At 39.1% G+C, this 24933-nt stretch overlaps 1 protein-coding gene and 1 long non-coding RNA gene across 6 annotated transcripts in view; one reads left to right on the plus strand and one right to left on the minus strand.

Annotated features, from left to right (window-relative positions):
• Positions 1–321: 321 nt before the first annotated feature.
• On the plus strand, positions 322–17870 carry LOC146467649 (uncharacterized). Of its 5 annotated transcripts, none has more exons than XR_014867631.1 (3): positions 322–493; positions 592–656; positions 9654–10004. It is a non-coding gene; the product is annotated as an uncharacterized LOC146467649 (long non-coding RNA). The 5 variants fall into 5 exon arrangements; XR_014867627.1 differs by lacking the exon at positions 9654–10004 and adding an exon at positions 1085–1410 and having other exon boundaries at positions 330–493; positions 592–658; XR_014867630.1 differs by lacking the exons at positions 592–656; positions 9654–10004 and adding exons at positions 17065–17131; positions 17544–17870 and having other exon boundaries at positions 379–493.
• A 3958-nt stretch (positions 17871–21828) lies between these two features.
• Positions 21829–24933, minus strand: part of LOC146467650 (coatomer subunit alpha-like) — a 32726-nt gene continuing 29621 nt past the window's right edge. The window contains exons 37-39 of the mRNA XM_085125171.1: positions 24854–24931; positions 22977–23089; positions 21829–22511 (exon numbers count right to left, since the gene is read on the minus strand). Of these exons, the coding sequence (XP_084981297.1) occupies positions 22370–22511; positions 22977–23089; positions 24854–24931 (333 nt within the window). The 3' untranslated portion in view covers positions 21829–22369. The remainder of the gene's footprint in view (positions 22512–22976; positions 23090–24853; positions 24932–24933) is intronic.

The raw sequence follows: 24933 nt of genomic DNA on the forward strand, positions 1-24933 counted from the left end.
TTCGGGCTCGTTCTCGTTCTTTATGATAGTGTGCGCTTTGAATAGCCGCACCCTTGTGCAAGCTGGGTGATCACACCCACTCTGTGTGATGTCACCCAATACCATCGTATGATACTGACAGCATAAAATTCCATCACGCAAGTAACATGAAATTTAAGAAACTTCCATAATCGTTTTACCCTCGAAAGTTCGAGTTTCGAATTTTCTGGCCAGCTTTCAAACCCGTCTAGGCGGGCAACGCTGGTAACATAACACTTAAAACTTTTACATTTCAGTGATCACAAGGTAAGATAAAAAAAAAAAAATCCCATATTGTCCTGCACAAATCACAAGACAAATGACACAATACACGAACATATGATATATGTTGCCACAAGCGTTTTAACCTCGAAAGTGCGTGCATTGATATTTTTCTCGGTATCCATTTTTCAAACAATCAGACGAGAAGTTCGCACCATATCGTTGTGCAGGAATGTCTGCTGCAAAAGAAGAGGTACAGGCTGTGAATCGAAAACTACTCAGGCGAATTTTTTTTTTATTTGTTGTTTTTTTTTTGTCATAACTTGTTTCTCTTTATTGCTGTTTGCGCAGATTGTGCTCCAAGACGAAATCTCACCCGAAACGGTGGAAGAGGAATCGAAAACAACTAAGTCCAAAAGGTAAGTTGTAAATAGTTCTTAAAAGCTGAGAAAAACACGTCAGGAAAGAAAGTTCCTAGTAGCCACACATCCAAATTTACAAACAAACCACAGAATCGACTGGGGCTCTTCCAAGTGCGTTATCTACAGTAGAAATTATTATCAACGACTCACTCTAGAAAGCTGGTTTACTAACTTAGAAGAAACGATACTCAACCGTTGCCTACTCACCCGGATGATCTTAATTTACCTTTACATGGTAATATAATTCTTATTAACCTCAACTAGTGAGTGGTCCTAAGCTCTTAATCGTCGTAGGACTTGTCCTTACATACGCAACTTTTTGTAACAGGAATAACAGTGGCAAGAGCCTCACTATTACAGACGAATAACATTTGAGTTTATTGCACACTGATTGTCTTATTTTATTCTTTTCGTTTTCTTAGGTCCGTCATCAAGAGTATCCAAAGAACCAGGAGATTTGCCTGCAGCATTTGTAATGCTGGAGAAGATAAAAGTGCCGAGCAACACAGGTTGTCTATCTGGCTACTCGCATTATGAAGATAGAGACACAATATGTGCTTTGGAATAGTAGTTTAAATGGCATAATCTTATCGCTTCCTTAAAAGAATTTGTAATTTCTTCACAAATTTTCATGGAAATTTCCGCCGCAGTTTTAATCGAACAGTCTTCAGTAAAGCCCGTTAGCGTGTTCAATGACAGGAGCTTGTAAAAGAAAGAATGATCGAATGAAATTAAAATATTCAAGTTACGTTTTCGTTTGCTGTTGTTTTGTATCCTGTGCATTTGCATGAACTGCATCCAAGACGGTAAACACAAAAGCACAGCAGTCATGTGTTGAGCTATTTTATGCCCGAGCGGAACTGAAGCTAATTGTTTAAGGAGTAGATGATGTTCTGATCCACTTTGTAAGACACTATCCGGCAATTAAGATGTGGGAATTTCAGTGTAAGCCTATGAATTATTGAAAGGACTAAACTAGAACTAGTTGTCGAAGTTGTAGAGCCGTGTTCCACTTTGTCTGCAGGGAAAATGTTCACGCAAATCAATCTTGTAAAAAATGCAGATAATCAATAATAGTTGCTGGCACTCAGTTAAAAATATCTGATGAAAACCTATTTCATCTTTCTATGCAATTTTTACTTTCGTTTCGTCCATCATGTGACAGTTTTGTTCCATCTCTTTGATCATCGTCCATTCAGATGACACTTTCAGTTATTTTCTGCATTGAAGTATCACTTGGCTGTAACCGGTGCCCGTCTTTATACTTTGGCCGAACAACAAATGCTTGCCCAAGTTCGTCCAAACGGATAATGTGTCCCCCAGAATAAAAACGGCCATTAAAACGAATCGACGTTGTTGTGAGGTGAGATATGGTGAAAAATGCCCAACTAATGCACGGGAAGGATACTATAAATCACACCTGACTTAACCACTTTTTCCTTTCTTTTTGAGCAATATCTTCATGGCTAAGGTTGAAACGGATATTTAAAACCATTTAACAATTATTCGCCGAAGGCGAAGTGGATATTGTCGAATAATCCCCTAGACGAAGTCGAGGGGATTATTCGACAATATTCACTGAGCCTGAGGCGAATAATTGTTAAATAGACGACATATTTTCCCTATGGACTTTAAACAGCGTGGAGATCATGCAGTTCACATAGGAAGCAAACAAACACCACCCGACAATTAAATTCATGGCTGAAATTTCAGAAAGAGAAACGACATTTCTGGATACAAACATTATTCAGTTCTTGATGTGGGTAAGCACTTCAAATCTACTGAAACATTTCAATATACGCACTTCTCTTCATGCCACCCCCTAAGGGTCAAAAAAGGCTTCATCAAACGCGAAGCTCTGACACTTCTCAGAACAAACTCTTCTAAAAATATATTTGAAGAGCAAATTCAAAAACTTAAATCACGTCTACGGGAAAGAGGTTATCCTGAGAACCTTGTTCAAAAAAACCTCTCAGAAGTGCAGTTTGAAAACAGGAAACTTGCACTCCTTCAAAAAGCAAAGGAAGGCAAACGAATCTTGCCTTTTGTTACACAATACCACCCAGCAGTGCCAAACTTAAAACAAATCATTATGAAAGACTGGCATTTTTATAAAGCAGCAACAATCGCCCAAAAAATTGCAAAGACCTGCCTGTAGTGTCGTGAATAAACAATAAGATGTGTTATAATTGAGCTGGAATGCCTTAAAGCGTATATGACGCGAAATATTTTATTAGCTTATTAGGAAGAGCTTTCAAAATGATGAAGAATGGCATTTATTTTATTGCAATAGCATTCTTGGTTGCCGAGTTATTCAAGATTTTGGTTTATGCAAATTAGACAACTTGTGGCGTCACAAGGTGGACACAAAATGAAGGGAAATCACAAAATTTGGAATATCTGTGCAAATACTACATCTAAAGGGTTGAAATTTTGCAGGATTGTTGTGCTGACAGAACTACACATTGTCATAGTGGTTATGATGTCACCATAGCAACGTGCTCGTTACCAGACCTCTACCTTCCCAAAATGACAAATGCCTTATTTATTGCTCCACAGTCAAACAGAATTTCTTATACTTGTGCTGTGTAATGTCCAAATTTGCTCATACCCACTGAATAAACATCAAGAGCAAATAGCGCTTCTTGGGAAGGGAAACTCTGATTTTGTCTTTTGGATGGTGAGGCCTGGAGCCCATTGTGTTTCCATGGAAATGTCACAGTGGATCATATCATGAAACTTTGTGATGAGTATAACAACTCTACAAAGTTTCAGTTCTATACAGAAAAAGGCTTAAGAGATATTCCATTTCTTTTATTTTACATCATTTTGTGCCCACCTTGTGACGTCACAAGTCCTCTACTTTGCATAAACCAAAATCTTGAATAACTCGGCAACCAAGAATGCTATTACAATAAAAGAAATGTCATTCTTCACTATTTTAAAAGCTCTTCCTAATAAGCTAATAAAAGATTTTGCGTCATATACACTTTAAGCGCGTGAATGTGTCATGTGCAGAAATGTGTGGATTACATTTGTGAATAATTATATGTCAACGGTATATAAGTTAGAGTGACTTATCGCTAAAAGTTGTTCTAGATGTGATCTCTAAACCGACGTACCTGAAACTCTTCATTGGCGACGAGGATTTTTAATTCCAGGATTCAAGAATCGATGGGTACGTAATTTAATGGTTAATCAGTTAAAAGATGCCTGGTGGTGAATCGGGCGTAGCGCAACCAAGTAGCGGAGCGGAATAGAGCGGTTCTTCGGTACTGATATCGTTGGATGTCGGTACGTTGGTGTCGTTCCATACGAGAGGCAATCCACGCGGTATTAGTCAAAGTTGAAAGAAGTAAAAGCATTCGTTTAAGTTATATCTTACAAGAAAAGGAGTAACGAATGACGCGCAAAAACTAGCTCTCTTGTTACATGCAGCGGGTGTGGACGTTCAGGAAATTTATTTTACACTGATCAGCGAGCACGAGATCACTACTTCGTGGACAAATGAAAGTACTAGATAATTACTTCGTTCCCGAAACGAATGTCCCATTCGACAGACATTTGTTCAGGCAGATTTTTCAAGCTAGCAACGAAACAGTGGACCAGTTCGTGTGCAATGAGCTTCGTCAACGGGCGGCGAGTTGCGACTTCGGCGAATCTGAAGACGATTATTTCCGTGACCAGTTGATCGATAAGTGCTATTCCAGTAACCTACGTAGGAAGTTTCTGGAACAGGACGGTGCAGTGACTTTGGATTTCTATGAAAGGTTGGCAGGGCACAAAGAGCAGTTAGTCGTCAGTTGCCTGAGAGATGGAAGCAAATTCAAGCTCCAGTCAAGTGACCGCCGTTGGCGGGAAAAGTGCTGCCGGTGCGAGAAATGCGGGTGGTGCGAGGAACGTGGGCGATGCGAAAAAAGCGTTTGGCAGGAAAGATAACAAGAAACCGAAGATCTGTGATGGGTTGGCCGAGAAGGACATTTTGCAGGGGATAAGAAATGCCCAGCACACGACCAGGCCGGTAGGAAGTGTGGCAAAATCGGACATTTTCAATTTATTTGAAGTGCTCCCAAGTTCATCGCCTGAATGGCAGAGGAAAGTTCGAGAGGAAATCCGGGACTGGCGGAAGTTATCGTACTGGACGCGAGAGGGGCACTGAAGCAAACTTTGTTGCGGGCGAACGTTTTTCAGCTGGTTAAAATAGACAGAGTCCTGACTTCGCATTCACAGTTGACCAAAATAGTGATCGTCCGAGTTCTGATAATAGCGTGGTGACTCTCACTGTTGGTGGAGTAGACTTGTCTAATGTGCTGATTGACCTGGAGCTACGTGCAATCTAATGGGTCAGCAAAGGTGGAACTGGTCGAAAACGAAGGCAATTCAGTGCGAGTCTCGCAGTTCTGCTAAACTTGTTTGCTTACGAAGGGACGGAGCCATCACCGACTCTTGGAATGTTCTCTGCGACTGTTGTATCGCCTAGTACTAATGCTAACTGTCAAGCCGATTTCGTTGTAATCAAGGGTGATGGACACACTTTGTTAGGGCGGGAAACTGCGGAGATACTCGAATTATTGCATGTTGGTCCTCTTCAAGCGAACAGTGTTGTGAGCGAGCACTCTGAGGGTGACATTCGAGGAAAATATCAAGATTTATTAACGGGGATTGGTCGTCTCAAAGATTTTCAGCTCAAGGTTCATGTGAGTCCGTAAGACCAGTTGCACAGCCAGTTCGCGAAAAACCGTTTGGCCTACTTGAGAAGGTTGACAAGAAACTGGATGAGCTGTTCAGGGAAGAAGACATCATAAAGGAGGTGCCGGAAGGTCCATGTGGTTGGATTTCTCCTTCAGTGGTGGTACCGAAGGGTGATGGTGATGTCAGTGTTTGTGTAGAAATGCGTCGCGCCAATGAAGCATTTGTCAGAGAAAGGTATCCAATTCCGACCGTAGAAGAACTTTTACATAATTTAGATGGCAGCACAGTTTTCACCAAGGTCGACTTAAAGTGGGGTTCCACCATACCTTCTCAGCGAAGACAGCCGACACATCACAACATTTGTGACGCATCGTGGCCTGCATTGCTACTTAAATTTGGAAAGATATGCGTGAAACGTCCGAAACAGAGATCCCATTTCCACGACTGAGAAAACGGACGGTGATGATCGAAGTATTACCTGCCTGATTCAAGCGCCATCTTATTGCATCCATAGGAAGGTGACCAGTTTCAGTTTCAGTTTATTTACACTTGGATATAGTATTTACATTGTGTATAGGAACATAGGAATAAAATAACAAATAAAAGGAGAAAAGAAAGAAGTTAACGGATTTGCTAGAAGTGTACGGTGGTCAGAGGGGCTTAGCTTTCGAGCTAACCACCGCTATATTATAAATGGAAATACCAATAATAGTGTGTGCTTGGTGGCATGGCAACTATGGACGATCATATGGACCTGTCACTTTTATATTAAAATATACGTAACAATTAAGCAATGAGCTCGAGATTTCTATCGCTATCGATTTTTGATCGCCCTCATCAGCTATCAGGTATAGAAATCGAGAGCGAATAATCTAACTGTTTTGGTAAAAATCTACTAGTCGTTCAAAACTTAACAAGTTAATTAACCAAAATACTCCTTACAGACACTTTGAAAACGCGAAGAAGCGGGCTGAATTTTGTTGACAACTGCTACTCACTATCACAGAATAGATAGCGGGTAGCGTAGCCAATCAGTGGTCGGCATTCATAACAGATCGCTAGTAGATTTATACTAAATAGTTATGTTACCCTTGAGAGTTAAGCAGAATTCTTTTATATTGTTCCTTGAACTGTAAGTAGCCATGTGGTTTTTATGTAAGTAGGAGTCTCTTCCCAGATTTTGCTTAAAACAAACTCAAATGTTTGCCATAATTTGCATCTTAAACGTGGTACATGAAAATTAAGATTTGAGGCATACCTGGTATTGTGTGAGTGAATATCAGACGCCTTTATGAGGTACTGTTTGAAATACTTCAGGAATATTGGCTTCATTTTGTGAGAGGGGAAGCCTCATTGGTCCACTTCTTTTCCTGATCTATATTAACGATTTGCCGAACTGTCTAAGTAAGGCGTTACCACGAATGTACGCCGACGATACAAGTACCAGCATTGCCGCCAGCAGCTTACCAGAGCTTGAATCAGTACTAAACACTGAACTAGCTAACCTTCATGAATGGCTCAATGTAAATAAGCTCAGCCTGAATATTGCCAAAACGGAATTAATGTTGATAGGCTCACGGCAGAGACTTGCTAGTACTACAATTGGCCATTCACTTACTGTACAAATTGAAGGTCACGAAATTGATAGAGTGCCCCACACCAAATCCTTAGGACTTTACATCGATCAAAATCTTTTGGTGGTCCAAACATGTTAATGAGACTGCCAAGATTATCTCCTCTGGCATAGGTGCACTTAAAAGACTGAGGCCGTTCATTTGCGACGATACAACAATATTACTATATAGAGCCCTTATTGAACCATATTTTGATTATTGCTGTCCTGTGTGGGACTGTCTCAGCAACGAATTAGCTGACAAATTACAAAAACTTCAAAATCGCGCCATTCGGGTCATAACGAAGTCAGATTACTATTCTAGCGCTACCGCCCTACGCAGTAAGCTGGGATGGGATAATCTCTGTACCAGAAGCAAGAAGCAAATATTGAAAATCATGTTTAAAACTTTAAATGATCAATCTCCGGAGTACCTGAAAGGCCTATTTAAGCCCTTCAGCACGGACTATGGACTTAGAAATAGTGACAATAAATTGGCTCTGCCTAAGCCTCGTACCGATTTTTTGAAACATAGTTTCTGCTACAGTGGGGCACATTTGTGGAACAGCCTTCCATCTAACGTCAGAGCCATTAGATCTTTTACTAATTTTATAAATGAGATAGATCGCCAATTGTCCTCCTCGTACTCCCACGCGGCAAACATGTAAATCAGTTTTAATTTTAAATTTTTATCTTCTAACTGATGTTTTTACCGTGTCTAAATAAAGTTTATGTATGTATGTATGTATGTATGTATGCATGTATGTATGTATGCATGCATGCATGCATGCATGCATGCATGCATGCATGTATGTATGTATGTATGTATGTATGTATGTATGTATGTATGTACGTATGTATGTAGGTATGTATGTATGTAGATTTCGTGGGCCAGCAGGAAGGTTTAAATTCTAAAAATGTTGTCTATGTTGAGTATGTCTAGTAGCTTGAAGTAAGATGCACTGCTTTCTCTGTTATAGCTAAAAAATTTGGAGGTTATACATTTATTTTGTTTTGTTTGAACTTTGGTTAATCTGCTTGGGTAGGTGTTTCTCCAACTCATAATGTCGTAATGGAGGTAGGGGAAAATAATTGAGTAATATATCTGTTTGAGAGTGTTTATAGGTAAGAAATGGCGTAATTTGAAAAGGATTCCCACATGTTTAGATATTTTGCTGTTTATGTGTTGAATGTGTGGAGGAAAACAGGATAACATAGAATACAATCTGTACCCTTCACGGCCAAAATGTAGACGGCCATGACAATTTTTAATTTTCCTAACACGTGGGTTTCATAAGGCATAGTGACTGAAGCTTTAGTCACCAACAACATATATTGGACAAGCCCTTACAGGAAAATTATAAAAGACGAGAATGAGTGAGGAATGGGGTTAATTTGCTACCAACAATGAATTCTCGCGATCGCGTTCACGATAATAATATCTCGTTCATGTTTTTAATGCTTCGAACATCAGTTAGCACATCATTATGAAAGCAAGAATCACAATCCCAGCCTTTGATCAACACAAAATGAAGCAAAAGGATGAGGAAAAAAAGAACGGAAACTGACTCAGGCTTGAATATGACTCGTGCTACGAGCAAAGTCGAAGGAATGTGCTAAGGCAGCTGGAAAGTATGACTTGTCTCGTGCTTTATGATAGTGTACGCTTTGAATAGCCCCACCCTTGTGCAAGCTGTGTGATCACATGCACCCACTCTGTGTGATGTCAGCTAATACCATCGTATGATACTGACAGCATAAAATTCCGTCATGCAACTAACATGCAATTTTAAAAACTTCCATAATCGTTTTACCCTCGAAAGTTCGAGTTTCGAATTTTCTGGCCTGCTTTAAACGAGTACTCAGCTTCCAACCCGTCTAGGCGGGCAACGCTGGTAACATAACATCAAAAAAGTCCCATATTCTCATTCACAAATCACAAGACTAATAACAGAAAACACGAACATAGGATTAATGTTGCCACAAGCGTTTTAACCTCGAAAGTGCGTGCATCGATATTTTTCTCAGTATCCATTTTTGAAACTGAATCAAGCGAGAAGTTCGCACCATATCGTTGTGCAAGAATGTCTGCTGCAAAAGAAGAGGTACAGGCTGTGTGAATCAAAAACTACTCAAGCGAATTTCTTTTTACCTTAGTTTATTTTTCATAACTTGCTCCTCTTTATTGCTGTTTGCGCAGATAGTGCCCCAAGACGAAATCTCACCCGAAACGGTGGAAGAGGAATCGAAAGCAACTTAGTCTAAAGGTAGGTTGTAAATAGTTATTAAAAGCTGAGAAAACGTCAGGAAAGAAAATTCCTAGTAGCCACACATCAAAACTTACAAACAAGCCACAGAATCGACTGGGGCTCTTTCAAGTGCGTTATCTACAGTAGAAATTATTATCAACGACTCACTCTAGAAAGCTGGTTTACTAACTTAGAACAAACGTCACTTAACCGTTGCCTACTCACGCAGATGATATTAATTTACCTTCATATGGTAATATAATTCTTATTAGCCTTAACTAGTAAGTGGTCCTAAGCTATTAAGCGTCGTAGGACTTGTCCTTACATACGCAACTTTTTGTAACAGGAATAAAAGTGGCAAGAGCCTCACCATTACAGATGAATAACATTTGAGTTTCTTGCACACTGATTGTCTTATTTCATTCTTTTCGTTTTCTTAGGTCCGTCATCAAGGGTATCCAAAGATCGAGGAGATTTGCCTGCAGCATTTTTAATGCTGGAGAAGATAAAAATGCCGAGCAACGCAGGGTGTCTATCTGGCTACACGTGTTTTGAAGATAGAACCTTGTTTGGCTCCTGACCACACCTATTGGTCTAAATTAGTAGTTTAAATGGTATAACCCCATCGTTACCTTAAAAGAATTTGCCACAAATTCTTTTAAGGTAATTTTCATGGAAATTTCCGCCGCAGATTTAATCGAACAGTCTTCAGTAAAGCCCGTTAGCGTGTTCAATGACAGGAGCTTGTAAAAGAAAGAATGATCGAATGAAATTAAAATATTCAAGTTACGTTTTCGTTTGCTGTTATTTTGTATCCTGTGCATTTGCATGAACTCCATCCAAGACGGTAAACACAAAAGCACAGCAGTCATGTGTTGAGCTCTTTTATCCCCGAGCAGATCTGAGGCTGATTGTTTAAGGAGTAGATAATGTTCTGATCCACTTTGTAAGACACTATCCGGCAATTAAGATGTGGGAATTTCAGTGTTAGCTATGAATTATTGAAAGGATTAAGCTAGAACTTGTTGTCGAGATTGTAGAGCCGGGTTCCACTTTATCTGCAAGGAAAATGTTCACGCAAATCAATCTTGTAAAAAATGCAGATAATCAATAATAGTTGCTGGCACTCAGTTAAAAATATCTGATGAAAACCTCTTTCATCTTTCTACGCAATTTTTACTCTCGTTTCGTCCATCATGTGACAGTTTTGTTCCATCTCTTTGATCATCGTCCATTCAGATGACACTTCCAGTTATTTTCTGCATTTATGTATCACTAGATTTTCCACTTTACCTCTTTGTTTTGGCCGAACTTGTGCCCGTGTTTATACTATAGACGGACAACAATTGTTTGCCCAAGTTCGTCCAGACGGATAATGTGTCCTCTAGAATAAAAACGACCATTAAAACGAATCGAGGTCGTTGTGAGGTGAAATTCACGGGGCTATCAAATACCTGGCACCCGCAACGGACGATGATATGGTGAAAAATTCCCAACTAATGCACGGGGAGGATACGATAAATCACACCTGACTTAGCTACTTTATTCCTACTTTTTGAGCAATATCTTTATGGCTAAGGTTGAAACGGAGATTTAAAACCATAGCGCATTAAAACTGTTCATTTGGAAACAATATATCATCATGATATAGACGACATATTTTCCCTATGGACTTTAAACAGAGAGGAGATAATGCAGTTCATAGAGCAAGCAAACAACCACCCAAATTTCAGAAACAGAAACGACATTTCTGGATACAAACATTTATAATGGCGAAAGATTTAGAAGCAATTCAGGTCTTGATGTGAGTAAGCACTTAAACCTACTGCGTGAAACATTTCAATATACGCACTTCTCTTCATGCCACCCACCAAGGGTAAAAAAGGGCTTCGTCAAACACGAGGCTCTGACACTTCTGACACTTATCAGAAAATAAATATTTGAAGAGCAAATTCAAAATGTTAAATCACGCCTACGGGAAAAAGGTTATCCCGAGAATCTTGTTCAAAGGACCCTCTTAGAACAGGAAACTGGCACTCCTTCAAAAAGCAAAGGAGAACAAACTAATCTTGCCTTTCGTTACACAATACCACAGAGCAGTGCCAAACTTAAAACAAATCCTCATGAAAGGCTGGCATTTTTTGAGCAACAACAATCGCTCAAATAAATCTGCAAAGACCCGCCTGTAGTGTCTTGAATAAACAATAAGGTGTGTTATAAATGAGCTGGAATGTATTAAGCGCGAGAATGTGTCGGTTATGTCGGCAGAAATGCGAGGATTACATTTATGAATAATTATATGTCAACGGTATATAAGTTAGAGTGAATTATCACTAAAGTTGTTCTAGATGAGATCTCTAAACCGACGCCCCTGAAACTCTACATTGGCGACGAGGATTTTTTTTCCAAGATTCGAGAATAGACGGGTCGGCAATTTAAGGCGTAGCGGAACCAAGTAGCGGAACGGAATCAAGCGGTTCTTCGCTAAAGATTTCGTTGGATGTCGGTTCGTTGGTGTCGTTCGATACGAAAGGCGATCCACACGGTATTAGTCAAAGTTGGAAGAAGTAAAAGCGTACGTTTAAGTTGTATCTCACGGGAAAAGGAGTAACGGATGACGTGCAAAAACGAGCTCTTTTGTTACATGCAGCGGGTGTGGACGTTCAGGAAATTTATTTTACTACACTGGTCAGCGAGGACGAGATCACTATTACGAGAACACGATGAAAGTACTAGCTGAATAATTTGTTCCCAAAGCGAATGTCCCATTCGAGAGGCACTTGTTCAGGCAGATTTCTCAAGCTAGCAATGAAACAGTGGACCAGTTCGTGTGCAAGCTTCGGCAACGGGCGGCGAGTTGCGACTTCGGCGAATCTGAAGTCGACGATTATTTTCGTGACCAGTTGATCGATAAGTGCTATTCCAGTAATCTACGAAGAAAGTTTCTGGAACAGGCAGGACGGCGCGGTGACTTTGGATTCTCTATGAAAGGTTGGCAGGGCACAAGAAGCGGTTACTCATCAGTTGAAAGACATGGAAGCAAATTCAAGCTCCAGTCAAGTGAACGCCGTTGGCGGGAAAAATGCTGCTCGCGGGAGGAACGCAGGAAGTGTGGCAAAATCGGACATTTTCCATTTAAGTGTTCGCAAGTTCATCGCCTGAATGGCAGAGGAAAGTTCGAGAGGAAATCCGGGACTGGTGGAAGTTATCGTAGTGGACGCGAGAGGGGCACTGAAGCAAACTTCGCTGAGGGCGAACGTTTTTCAGCTGGTTAAAATAGACAGAGTCCTGACTTCGCATTCACAGTTGACCAAAATAGTGATCGTCCGAGTTTTGATAATAGCGTGGTGACTCTCACTGTTGGTGGAGTAGACTTGACAAATGTGCTGATTGACTCTGGAGCTACGTGCAATCTAATGGGTCAGCAAACGTGGAACTGGCTGAAAACGAAGGGAATTCAGTGCGAGTGTCGCAGTTCTGCTAAAGTGTTGTTTGCTTACGGAGGTACGGAGCCACTACCGACTCTTGGAACGTCCTCTGCGACTGTTGTATCGCCTAGTACTAATGCTAACTGTCAAGCCGATTTCGTTGTAATCAAGGGTGGTGGACACACTTTGTTAGGGCGGGAAACTGCGGAGATACTCGAATTATTGCATGTTGGTCCTCTTCAAGCGAACAGTGTTGTGAGCGAACACTCTGAGGGTGACATTCGAGGAAAATATCAAGATTTATTAACGGGGATTGGTCGTCTCAAAGATTTTCAGCTCAAGGTTCATGTGAGTCCGTAAGACCAGTTGCACAGCCAGTTCGCGAAAAACCGTTTGGCCTACTTGAGAAGGTTGACAAGAAACTGGATGAGCTGTTCAGGGAAGAAGACATCATAAAGGAGGTGCCGGAAGGTCCATATGGTTGGATTTCTCCTTCAGTGGTGGTACCGAAGGGTAATGGTGATGTCAGTGTTTGTGTAGAAATGCGTCGCGCCAATGAAGCATTTGTCAGAGAAAGGTATCCTATTTCGACCTTAGAAGAACTTTTACATAATTTAGATGGCAGCACAGTTTTCACTAAGGTCGACTTAAAGTGGGGTTCCACCATACTTTCTCAGCGAAGACAGCCTGACACATTACAACTTTTGTGACGCATCGTGGCCTGTATTGCTACTTAAATGTGGAAAGATATGCGACAACCGTCCGAAGCAGAGATCCCATTTCCACGACTGAGAAAACGGACGGTGATGATCGAAGTATTACCTGCCTGATTCAAGCGCCATCTTATTGCATCCACAGGACAACCAGTTTCAGTTTCAGTTTATTTACACTTGGATATAGAATTTACATTGTGTATAGGAACATAGGAATAAAAGAACAAATAAAAGGAGAAAAGAAAGAAGTTAATGGCTTTGGTAGAAGCGTACGGTGGTCAGAGGAGCTTAGCTTTCAAGCTAACCACCGCTATATTATAAATGGAAATACTAATAATAGTGTGTGCTTGTTGGCATGGCAACTATGGACGATCATATGGACCTGTCACTTTTATATTAAAATATACGTTACAATTAAGCAATGAGCTCGAGATTTCTATCGCATGATCGCCCTCATCAGCTATCACGCATAGAAATCGAGAGCAAATAATCTAATTGTTTTGGTAAAAATCTACCAGTCGTTCAAAACTTAAGAAGTAAATTAACCAAAATCCTCCTTACAGACACTTTGAAAACGCGAAGAAGCGGGCTGAATTTTGTTGACAACTGCTACTCACTATCTATCACAGATTAGATAGCGGGTAGCGTAGCCAATCAGAGGACGGCATTCGTAATAGATCGCTAGTAATTTTGTATTGTTCTTTAAACTGAAAGAAGCCATGTGGTTTTATGTTGGTAGGAGCTTATAACAAACTTAAATGTGTGTTTGCCACAATTTTTTTTTTTATTTTATTTATTTTTTTTAATTAATTCAAGTTTATTCACAACATAACATAACTTACAATACTAACATTTCTTACTAATTAAACAATACCACGCGTTACTTACAATACCGTAGCATAACTTACAATAACTAAACCTAAATTGCACTACTCACATTTTCAAAATATAGTCTATGCACAAAGAAAATTAGAAGTTATGAAAAGAAAAGCTACATACAATCAATTTACTATTAACAATACAAAAAAATGGAGTTTGCACAATGCCTATAACACTAATTAGAACAACTGCTAACAAAAAAAAAAAACTTAATTATAATACACTTATCATTTATCTTCCTTCCCTGTTATTTATTAAAACTACAATTTACGTATTATAAATTAATAATGTTACGTAAAGAATTTAATAAAACATAAATATGAAAATTAAAGAGGACAGATCGTTGCCCATTTTTTGTTAAATTTAATAAGGGTGTTGTTCTGAGTACAGATATATTTTTCTGTTTCAAATTTAATTTTGATCTTAACCTTAAACCCAGTTAAGCAAGGGAGTATTTGAGATCTTCTGCAATCCCACAGATACAATTTAGCTATCAATAAAAAGTAGTTCAGTAAGGGGCATTCTGAAGAAATAATACCTATTAAAACATCTTGCCAACTGAGATGAAAGAATTCTTTTGATAACGAATAAAAATAAAATTCAAAATCTTTCCAAAAACGTTTCGAGTATACGCAGTCGAAAAGAAGGTGTAACAGTGTTTCCGGTTCAGACTTACAAAAGGAACATTTATTGTCTGTAATAAATCCTATCTTATATAATTTGGTATTAGTGTATAGTATAGAGTTAAGGACCTTGTATTGAAAGGCCTTAACATAAGGCTCGGAACATACAATATGAGGTAAAATAAACACTTTTTCTAATTGATCTTCGCTTAAATTAAAATCACGTTTCAAAACTAACGAGTGTTTAGAAAATTGTGCTTTTTTGCTTATAATCAGTGTGTAATAGTCTTTTGACTTTTTCCTTAAAATATCAAAAGCGTTGTTATTAATTATCAGGGAAGGTGGCCCTGCCAAAAAGGTGTGATTATCAGTTTTTGATTTTGATTTTAAGTGGGACGGTATAGCATGTCTGAGACCTGCACAGACTAGAAAATTTGTTTTATCAATCTTTTTTGAAATAGTATTAAAGGATTCGGTAATATTAAAATCGAATAGAAGATCTGTTACCTCAATAAAACCTGACTCAAAATACGTTTTGTAGAATATTGGCCTATTATTTATACAAATGTCTTTGTTATTCCAAATTACATTGGGCCAAAGTTTCTCTGTAGAAAATTCGTCACGAAACTCTGCCCACCACTGAAGCAGTTCACTATAGAATTTGGAAGAGATTGTGAGGTCTTTTATATCATAGTTGCAGTGGAATAAGAAAAGGCCGCCAAAACGTTTCAGTAGGTGATGTAAATAATGTTTCCATGCGTGTTTGCCACAATTTGATCTTACACGTGGTACATGAAAATTAAGATTTAAGGCATACCTGGTATTGTGTGAGTGAATATCAGACGCCTTTATGAGGTGGTGTTTGAAATACTTCAGGGATATTGGCTTCATTTTGTGAGATTTTGTGGGCCAACTGGGAGATTTTAAGTCTAAAAATGTTGTCTTTGTTGAGTATGTCTGGTAGCTTGAAGTAAGATGCACTGCTTTCTCTATTACATGGCTAAAAAATATGCAGCGTATACATTTATTTTGTTTTGTTTGAACTTTGGTTAATCTGCTTGGGTAGGTGTTTCCCCAACTCATAATACCGTAATGGAGGTAGGGCAAAATAAGTGAGTAATATGTCTGTTTGAGAGTGTTTATTGGTAAGAAATGGCGTGATTTGAAAAGGATTCCCACATGTTTAGATAGTTTGCTGTTTATGTGTTGATTGTGGGGAGGATAACAAGATAACATAGAATACAATCTGTACTCTTCACTGCCAAAATGTAAACGTCCAAATTTTTAATTCTAACGCGTGGCTTTCACAAGGCATAGTGACTGAAGCTTTAGTCACCAACAACATTGGACAAGCCCTTTCAGGAAAATTATAAAAGACGAGAATGAGTGAGGACTGGGGTTAATTTGCTACCGACAATGAATTCTAGCGATCGCGTTCACGATAATAATATCTCGTACATATTTAATGCTTCGAACATCAGTTAGCACATCATTGTGAAAGTAAGAATCACAATCCCAGCCTTTGATCAACACATAAACGAAGCAAAAGGATGAACAAAACAAAACAACGGAACCTCGGGCTCGAACTTGACTCGTGCTACGGGCAAAGTCAAAGGCAGCTGGAAAATATAACTTGTCTCGTGCTTTATGATAGTGTGCGCTTTGAATAGCCGCACCCTTGTGCAAGCTGTGTGATTACACCCATTCTGTGTGATGTCAGCTAATACCATCGTATGATACTGACAGCATAAAATTCCGTCATGCAACTAACATGCAATTGTAAAAACTTTCATAATCGTTTTACCCTCGAAAGTTCGAGTTTTGAATTTTCTGCGCTGCTTTAAACGAGTACTCAGCTTTTAAAGCCGTCTAGCCGAGCAAAGCTGGTAACATAAAACTTATGTAAGGGTAACATAAAAAAAAGCTCCCATTTTTCATGCCCAAATCACAAGTCTAATAACACAAAACACGAACATAGGATTAATGTTGCCACAAGCGTTTTAACCTCGAAAGTGCGTGCATTGATATTTTTCTCAGTATCCATTTTTCAAACAATCAGGCGAGAACTTCGCATCATATCGTTGTTCAAGAATGTCTGCTGCGAAAGAAGAGGTACAGGCTGTGAATCGAAAACTACTCAGGCCAATTTCTTTTTATTTTAGATTTTTTTTTTATAACTTGTTCCTCTTTATTGCTTTTTGGGCAGATTGTGCTCCAAGACGAAATCTCACCCGAAACGGTGGAAGAGGAATCGAAAACAACTAAGTCCAAAGGTAAGTTGTAAATAGCTATTACATGTAAAAGCTGAGAAAAACGGCAGGAAAGAAAATTCCTAGTAGCCACACATCCAAATTTACAAACGAACCACAGAATCAACTGGGGCTCTTCTAAGCGCGTTTCTCTACAGTAGAAATTATTATCAACGACTCACTCTGGAGAGCTGGTTTACTAACTTAGAGCAAACGTCACTTAACCGTTGCCTACTCACCCGGATGATCATAATTTACCTTCACATGGTAATATCATTCTTATTAACCTCAACTAGTGATCGTCGTAGGACTTGTCCTTACGTACGCAACTTTTTGTAACAGGAATAAAAGTGGCAAGAGCCTCACCATTAAAGATGAATAACATTTGAGTTTCTTGCACACTCATTGTCTTATTTCATTCTTTTCGTTTTCTTAGGTCCGTCATCAAGGGTATCCAAAGAACCAGGAGATTTGCCTGCAGCATTTTTTATGCTGGAGAAGATAAAAATGCCGAGCAACACAGGGTGTCTATCTGGCTACACGTGTTTTGAAGATAGGACCACACCGCTTTGGGTCTAGCTTAGAAGTTTGAATGGCATAACCTTATCGTTACCTTAAAAGAATTCGTAAATTCTTCATAAATTTTCATGGAAATTCCCGCCGCAGTTTTAATCGAACAGTCTTCAGTAAAGCCCGTTAGCGTGTTCAATGACAGGAGCTTGTAAAAAAAGAATAATTGAATGAAATTAAAATATTCAAGTTACGTTTTCGTTTGCTGTTGTTTTGTATCCTGTGCATTTGCATGAACCGTATCCAAGACGGTAAACACAAAAGCACAGGAGTCATGTGTTAAGCTCTTTTATGCCCGAGGGGATCTGAGGCTGATAACTTGGGCCGTAACGCGGCATGAGTTTAAATAAGTTTTCGGTTGCGTTATCAAATTATTATTATTATTTTTTTGGCGAGGGTAGGGGGTCGCGATGGGCCGAGAGATAAGTTTCAGGCCACGAGTTAAGTTCTTGGTCTTGTTTTTTTGTACTCGGTTGGCACAAGTTAAGTTTTCGGTTGCGTTATCAAATTCTTTTCTATTTTTATTATTATTTTCTTTTTGTTGGGGGTCATCATGACCTGGGTTCACATGAACAGACGTGAAGAAACTTAATCTGTTTATATGTCAATTTTTTAAGTGTCTTTTGTGTATCTTTTAGCTTTCGAAGTTTTATAACCATTCATATTTCATCTTTTCGTTACTAGGGCTTTAAAAATTTGAAAGGTTTATATCGTTTTTTTTTTATTTACTTACCTTTTTTTAGTTCTTCAAGGTTAGTTTTGTTTAACCGAAAATTTGGCAACTAAATCACTCTATGACCACGCGGGCCAATAGAGATACCCGTGTGTCTCACATGTACCAATGTAGAAACGTTTTCTGGTGAATAACAAATGCTTTCCCCGGTATTTCATTTATAAATATAAACAGCGGAACATTGAAAAACGTACAAGGATAACCTACGCGTGATGCGTAACGTTACTCTAGATCACACCTGACAATACGATCCGTCATTGTCTCACGGATAAATATCCGGACTGTACAAGAGTGGTTTCTGTCTCCAATTGAATGGTGAAAACGTAAGGAATAAAGCCCGGGGATTTTAAAAAGCATCCGTATGACAAATGTCGTTTTCCCCTGTATTTTAATTTGACTGCAAGAAATGCAATTCTATCTGGTGGTTACTTATTGCCTCAGTATATATATCTCTGGGGGAATTAGCGATGCTGGAGGTTACCACTGCCAAAAGATTGTAGGCTTACGCGCAACGCAGTTAAATATGGCCCGAGTATAAGCTGAAAACAGCTTCTTGTTGTTTAAAAGGTGTAGATAATGTTCTAATCCACTTTGTAAGACACTATCCGGCAATTAAAATGTGGGAATTTCAGTGTAAGCCTATGAATTATGAAAAGGACAAAACTAGAACTAGTTGTCGAAATTGTAGAGCCGGGTTCCACTTTATCTGCAGGGAAAATGTTCATGCAAATCAATCTTGTAAAAAAATACAGATAACTCAAAATAGTTGCACTCAGTTAAAATTATCGGATGAAAACCTCTTTCATCTTTTTGCGCAATTTTTACTTTCGTTTCGTCCATCATGTGAGTTTTGTTCCATCTCTTTGATCATCGTCCATTCAGATGACACTTCCAGTTATTTTCTGCATTTATGTATCACTACATTTTCCACTTTACCTCTTTGTTTTGGCCGAACTTTTGCCCGTGTTTATACTATAGGCGAACAAGAAATGCCTAAGCTCGTCCAGACGGATGTGTCCCTTAGAATAAAAACGGCCATTAAAACGAATCGACGTTGTTGTGAGGTGAAATTGACGAGGCCATCAAATGCCTGGCACCCGCAACGGAGGATGATATGGTGAAAAATGCCCAACTAATGCACGGGGAGGAAACTATAAATCACACCTGACTTAGCTGCTTTTTCCCTACCTTTTGAGCAATATCTTCATGGCTAAGGTTGAAACGGAGATGTTAACCATAACGCATTAAAACTGCTCATTTGGAAACAATTAATATGGACGACATATTTCCCCTATGGACTTTAAACAGAGAGGACATAACGCAGTTCATAGAGCAAGGAAACAAACACCACCTTACAATGAAATTTACGGCTGAAATTTCAGAAACAGAAGCGACATTTCTGGATACAAACATTTATAAGGGCGAAAGATTCAGAAGCAATTCAGTTCTTGATGTTAGTAAGCACTTTAAACCTACTGAAACACTTCAATATACGCACTTCTCTTCGTGCCACCCACCAAGGGTCAAAAAAGGCTTCATCAAACGCGAAGCTCTGACACTTCTCGGAACAAACTCTTCTAAAAAATTTTTTGGAGCAAATTCAAAATCTTAAATCACGCCTACGGGAAAGAAGTTATCCCGAGAATCTTGTTGAAAGGACCCTCTCAGAAGTGCAGTTTGAAAACAGGAAACTGGCACTCCTTCAAAACCCAAAGGAGAACAAACCAATCTTGCCTTTCGTTACAGAATACCATCCAGCAGTGCCAAACTTAAAACAAATCCTCATGAAAGACTGGCATTTTTATAGAGCAACAACAATCGCTCAAAGAAATCTGCAGAGACCCACCTGTAGTGTCGTGAATAATATAAACTAAATTCGATTTTGAGACGGCATTACGGCTTTATAGTGACGGCTAGTTGTGAGAAAATATATTCCGTATATTTTCTCCCAACGCCGTCATTATAAGCCGTAATGCCGTTTCAAAATCGAATTTAGTTTATTTTATCGCGATACTAACCTTTTGTTTAAGAGAGTAAACGGATAAGGTACAAATCGTGCGCTGATTGAAAGAAAAATTCTTACTTCAGTCAAACTGTAGCCATGGTAATATCCGTGCGCGAAATGTTTTCTCGGGGCGGGTTATTTGAATTTTTGGCTTTCATTTTTACGTCAAAGCAAAGAAAAGGCAAAAATTTACAGTCCATAAAGCACCTATCATTGATGAAATAGACGAGCTAGCAGGTTTAAACATTTTACCAGCAAATTTTATTGAAAAATTTTTACCGCCGCGAGATAAATAACAACATGAAAGCAGTGATGAATAAACACGCCGCAAAATGTAATAACATCGACGCAAAATGTAATGAAGTATTCAACGCAAAATGTAAGAACTTTTTTTTTGCTCCTTTTTGCCCAATGCCCTCTCGCGCTTGCCCCGCTTAGCTTGAAGGAAACAGAAGCGACTGCTACGCAGACTAAACCAAGAATTTTGAATAAAAATGAATTGCCGAATTTTTAGCGCTGTTTTCTCAAATCAATTTTTTTCACTTGGAGGAGCCACTTCAAAGAGCTAAAGCTCAAAAGAAATTTGTCGTTTGCCTTTAAATTTGGACAGTAGCTAGTTTCGCATATAAACAACAAAAACGTGTCTGCGAATTTATTCTTTCGAAATATTTTTTCTCCGAGAGCGATTTTTGTACGATCACTCCACATTTTTTTCATCCTATTTCGAAAATGCTCCACAACTTTTCATTGCGATTGAATATGACAAAACGCAGACACGTTTTTTTAGCGCTTTGGGTCCGGAAACTGAGGAGCAAATTTTAGCGAAAAACAAAATGCGCTTTGACTTGTAGCTTTTACAAAGGTAATTCAGACGCTCGCATTTAGAGGTCGTGAAAAATTCGACAATTCATTTTACTTCAAAATTCTTGGTATAGTTTGATAGCCAGCTCTATAAGCTTTAATTTATATAAGGGTTTAGGTATCTACAGTTTAAACAGGACGCGCTACATCGCTTAAACGCGAGACACCTCTAAAGGTATAGGATAACCTTAAAATTCAACTTGATATCGAGGTTCAGAGGGCATAAACAACAGAAATGAATAAACATGATCATTCAATTTCCTTTCTTTGTGTCCTATTGGCCTCATTGTCAAGCTGAATTTTAATATATGGAAAGGAGCCTATTGCTCAGAAGCAAAATAATAATATTAATTTTTTGACGTCACACTTAAGTATTCTATAGTGTTTATGTACCACTTTCTGTTCCGATTGCAACAGCAACAAACAGCCACCATGCCTAGCTATTCAAATCTATAGCTGCCTTTGCGAAGTCTATGCCACTGATTTGGTGATACCAATGTCAAACTCAGTGCTGTTGTCCTTCTCAGGAAAAAGTACTTAGTACACTTGTAGCACACTGATCAATAGAAGAGTTTATTTTGATTCTATTTCTTTGTTGTAGTAAAGTTAAACACAAATGGAAGAGCTACTTTATAAATTTTCATACCTAAATATTACAGTGACAATGAGTAACATTACTTTTTTGACTTTTTGTGAGCGGCTGGAAGTAAAAATAGCAAACTTAAGCGAAGTAATAGGAAGGAGGGTGGTAAGGTATAACAACAATTATTTTGCCATATACATGTAAGACCCATTCATTTTGCACTTTCTTGATGCATCTTTTACATGTCCCTAGTCCCACGCCCTTCTTAATATTCTAAACTACATACTTGAATGACCTGTACCACATTGAACACCATGCTCCCTTCTAGGTCTTCTAGCGTTAAGAGCTTGCCAGTGTGTACAGTAGTTGCCTTTAATGAAGGGCATTTTTTTTTGTAAGAGCACTTGGATTATTTCTACGCTTGCTGACAAACGTTTCTCTTAGCACCGTATTAGTTCATTTCTCCTAGTATTCGAAAGTGCCGACTCTATCAAGTTCCACTGGCGAAGTTCATCTGAACTGTGATTGGCTGACTCTGAGACCAATAGCATCTTTGCCCACTTCGGCCACCTTGCAGACATTACAAACTGTTCCTTTGAATTCAGGACAATACGACGCTCCACACAGAGGACATTTCTCCTGAGGCTTGCCCCTGGACACACAATATAAACAATAAATTCAACCTGTTGTGGGGCTAACTGGTAAACACATGCTGTAGCATCCCCAAGTGGAAGGGAGTAGTGCAGCGGGATATGGGTAGAAAGGGGGATTTGGAAATATGATAAAATCACATTTTGTACGAAGAAGAATTAGGATAACAGCTTGAATAACATTTTTACAGGGTGAAGATGGTCATTGCTGGAATTGATGATGCATTATCAACATTACCGCACAAAACAAAAATAGTGGTAGAGACTGCAGCAGAGCAAATTGCATGCTAAATCAAGTTCGTTCTTGCCTTGTGGGCTCACAAAGCTAGTGCGAATGTTTATCAGTGTTTTGCACCTCCACTTGTGTCATGTTTCCACATCTCAAGGAAAGAACCAGGAGAGAAAACTGCTTTCCATTCAAGAAGTGATAAGGAAGTAAAAAGCGAGACTACAGAACACGTTTATACCTGTAGAGAGGCTTGTATGAGGCTCCACAAATGGTAAAAGGGTTGTGTTCATCATACTGAAGGTTGTGAGCATTAGTTGGATTCTTGTCACAAGCTTGAAGGATCTTGCGAATCTAACAACAAACAAACAACTCGACCAGTAAGTCTTTTGATTGTAGCTACTTTATGTTAGATTGTTAGGCAGTTATTTTGTTTCTTTTATTTTTCTTTTATTTTTCTCTTATGAGGGCTTGTTTGAGAAGACATTTTAATCTTGGCACTAGTCTTGAGGAAGTGTTTCAGCACCTAAAATTTGACACCAAAATCTGCATAACGCACGGCTTTTTTTGTTGACGTTCACATTGCGGACGGTTGAGCCCATTCCCCCCCAGGAGCCCATTCGATTGAGCCCATTCCCCCCGGGCCCCTTACCGTTGGGGGTTCTGTCATTGAAAGGGTTGTGACCTATAAGCTCTTAAGTGTCTATATCTCTGAAGATCTTTCATGGAACGTACACATAGATCATATAGTCAAAAAGGCCAACAAGCGTTTGTAAGCACTGCGCGCGCTTAATAAGAGAGGCCTCACTATCAAGCAGCTAGTGCAAGTGTACTGTAGCATTGAACGATCTGTACTAGAACATGCCTGCCCTGTTTGGGCAGCTCTGCCAAAGTACTTAGATGACGCTATAGAATCTGTACCAAAAAGGACCCTACGCATCATTCTACCGAATTGTCACTAGGACGACGCCCTAATTCAATCTGACATCACTGCCCTTTCCCAGAGAAGGGAGGAAGCTTGCACAAATTTTATCAAGCGTGATTGCCTGTCGTCTCCTGTCCTTGAGCCATTAATTCCTCGCGTGTCAATTGACAGGCCGTACTGCCTCCGATCAGGCGAACGTGTTCCAGTGCGCTCTGTGCCCAAGACAAAGCGGTTCGCAGATTTCTGCACCATTAAGTATCAAGACCAGTTGTAATCCTTTTCTCTGTTATGTTTTCTCTGTTATTTAGTGCTTCTAATCAAATTTATATAATTATTTATTTGACTGTCTTTGTACCGTAGTGTCTTGTACTATTGTCACTGTGTCACTGCCCATCCTTGTTATTCAGCCTTTTAGGCTGCGAGAGGGATATCAATAAACTATTTTTATTATTATGGTGTCTCCTTTTGTTACTACGCACACGTTCTGCGCATTGCAGGATGGTAAGAGAAACTCAGCTTTCTTAAGGATGGTGCCCTCTAAAACAATTTTATCCCTTCGGGAAAAAACAGATCTTAGCAAAGGCTGTTGGAATCTAAAAAGAAAACTAGGGGTCACGTATTTTGCACCATTTTTGGATTATTGTTGCTTAAGTATCTCTGAAAAATGCACAGTTACCCCACATTTTATGAAGGATTCCAACATCCGTTGCTAAGATCTGCTTTTCCTGAATTGTCATAAAGTGCACAAAAACACCTTGGAAGAGGCACCGTCCTTAAACACTCTCTTGCGACAGACACAACAAACACAGGGGAAAGTTACACCAGAGGGTAATTTATAAGATCTTGTTACACTGTCCCATATCTCTTTAACTCTTGTATTTGTGTTGAATACCCTGACTAATAAACTACCCTCTCTCCCTGTGATATACTACTTCTCTATTCAGTGGCTAACACTAATAACAAATTAAATAGAAGAAAGATCCTCGCAGTTAGTACGCAACTTAAGCAGTTGCGAAAAGAAAGAATTTTTTCAGGCTTTCTTTTTGCAACTGCTTAAGCTGCGTACTAACTGCAAGGATTTTTCTTCTGTTTAATCTTTCATCCGCAGTTTAAATATATGTTTCATATGTTCATGTTCACTGATAACAAACTTGTATAAACGTTTCACCGCAAGAATCTTATTATTCACAAACCTGATTTGCAACGTCGGGGCGCGGTCCAAGTTCCAACAAACGACGGGCAAAGGATGCAGCGGTCTTGAAGTTCTTTAGCT

Source organism: Pavona decussata, unplaced genomic scaffold (assembly GCF_977016875.1).
Source record: "Pavona decussata unplaced genomic scaffold, jaPavDecu1.1 SCAFFOLD_134, whole genome shotgun sequence".
In the NCBI taxonomy this organism is placed as follows: Eukaryota; Metazoa; Cnidaria; class Anthozoa; order Scleractinia; family Agariciidae; genus Pavona; species Pavona decussata.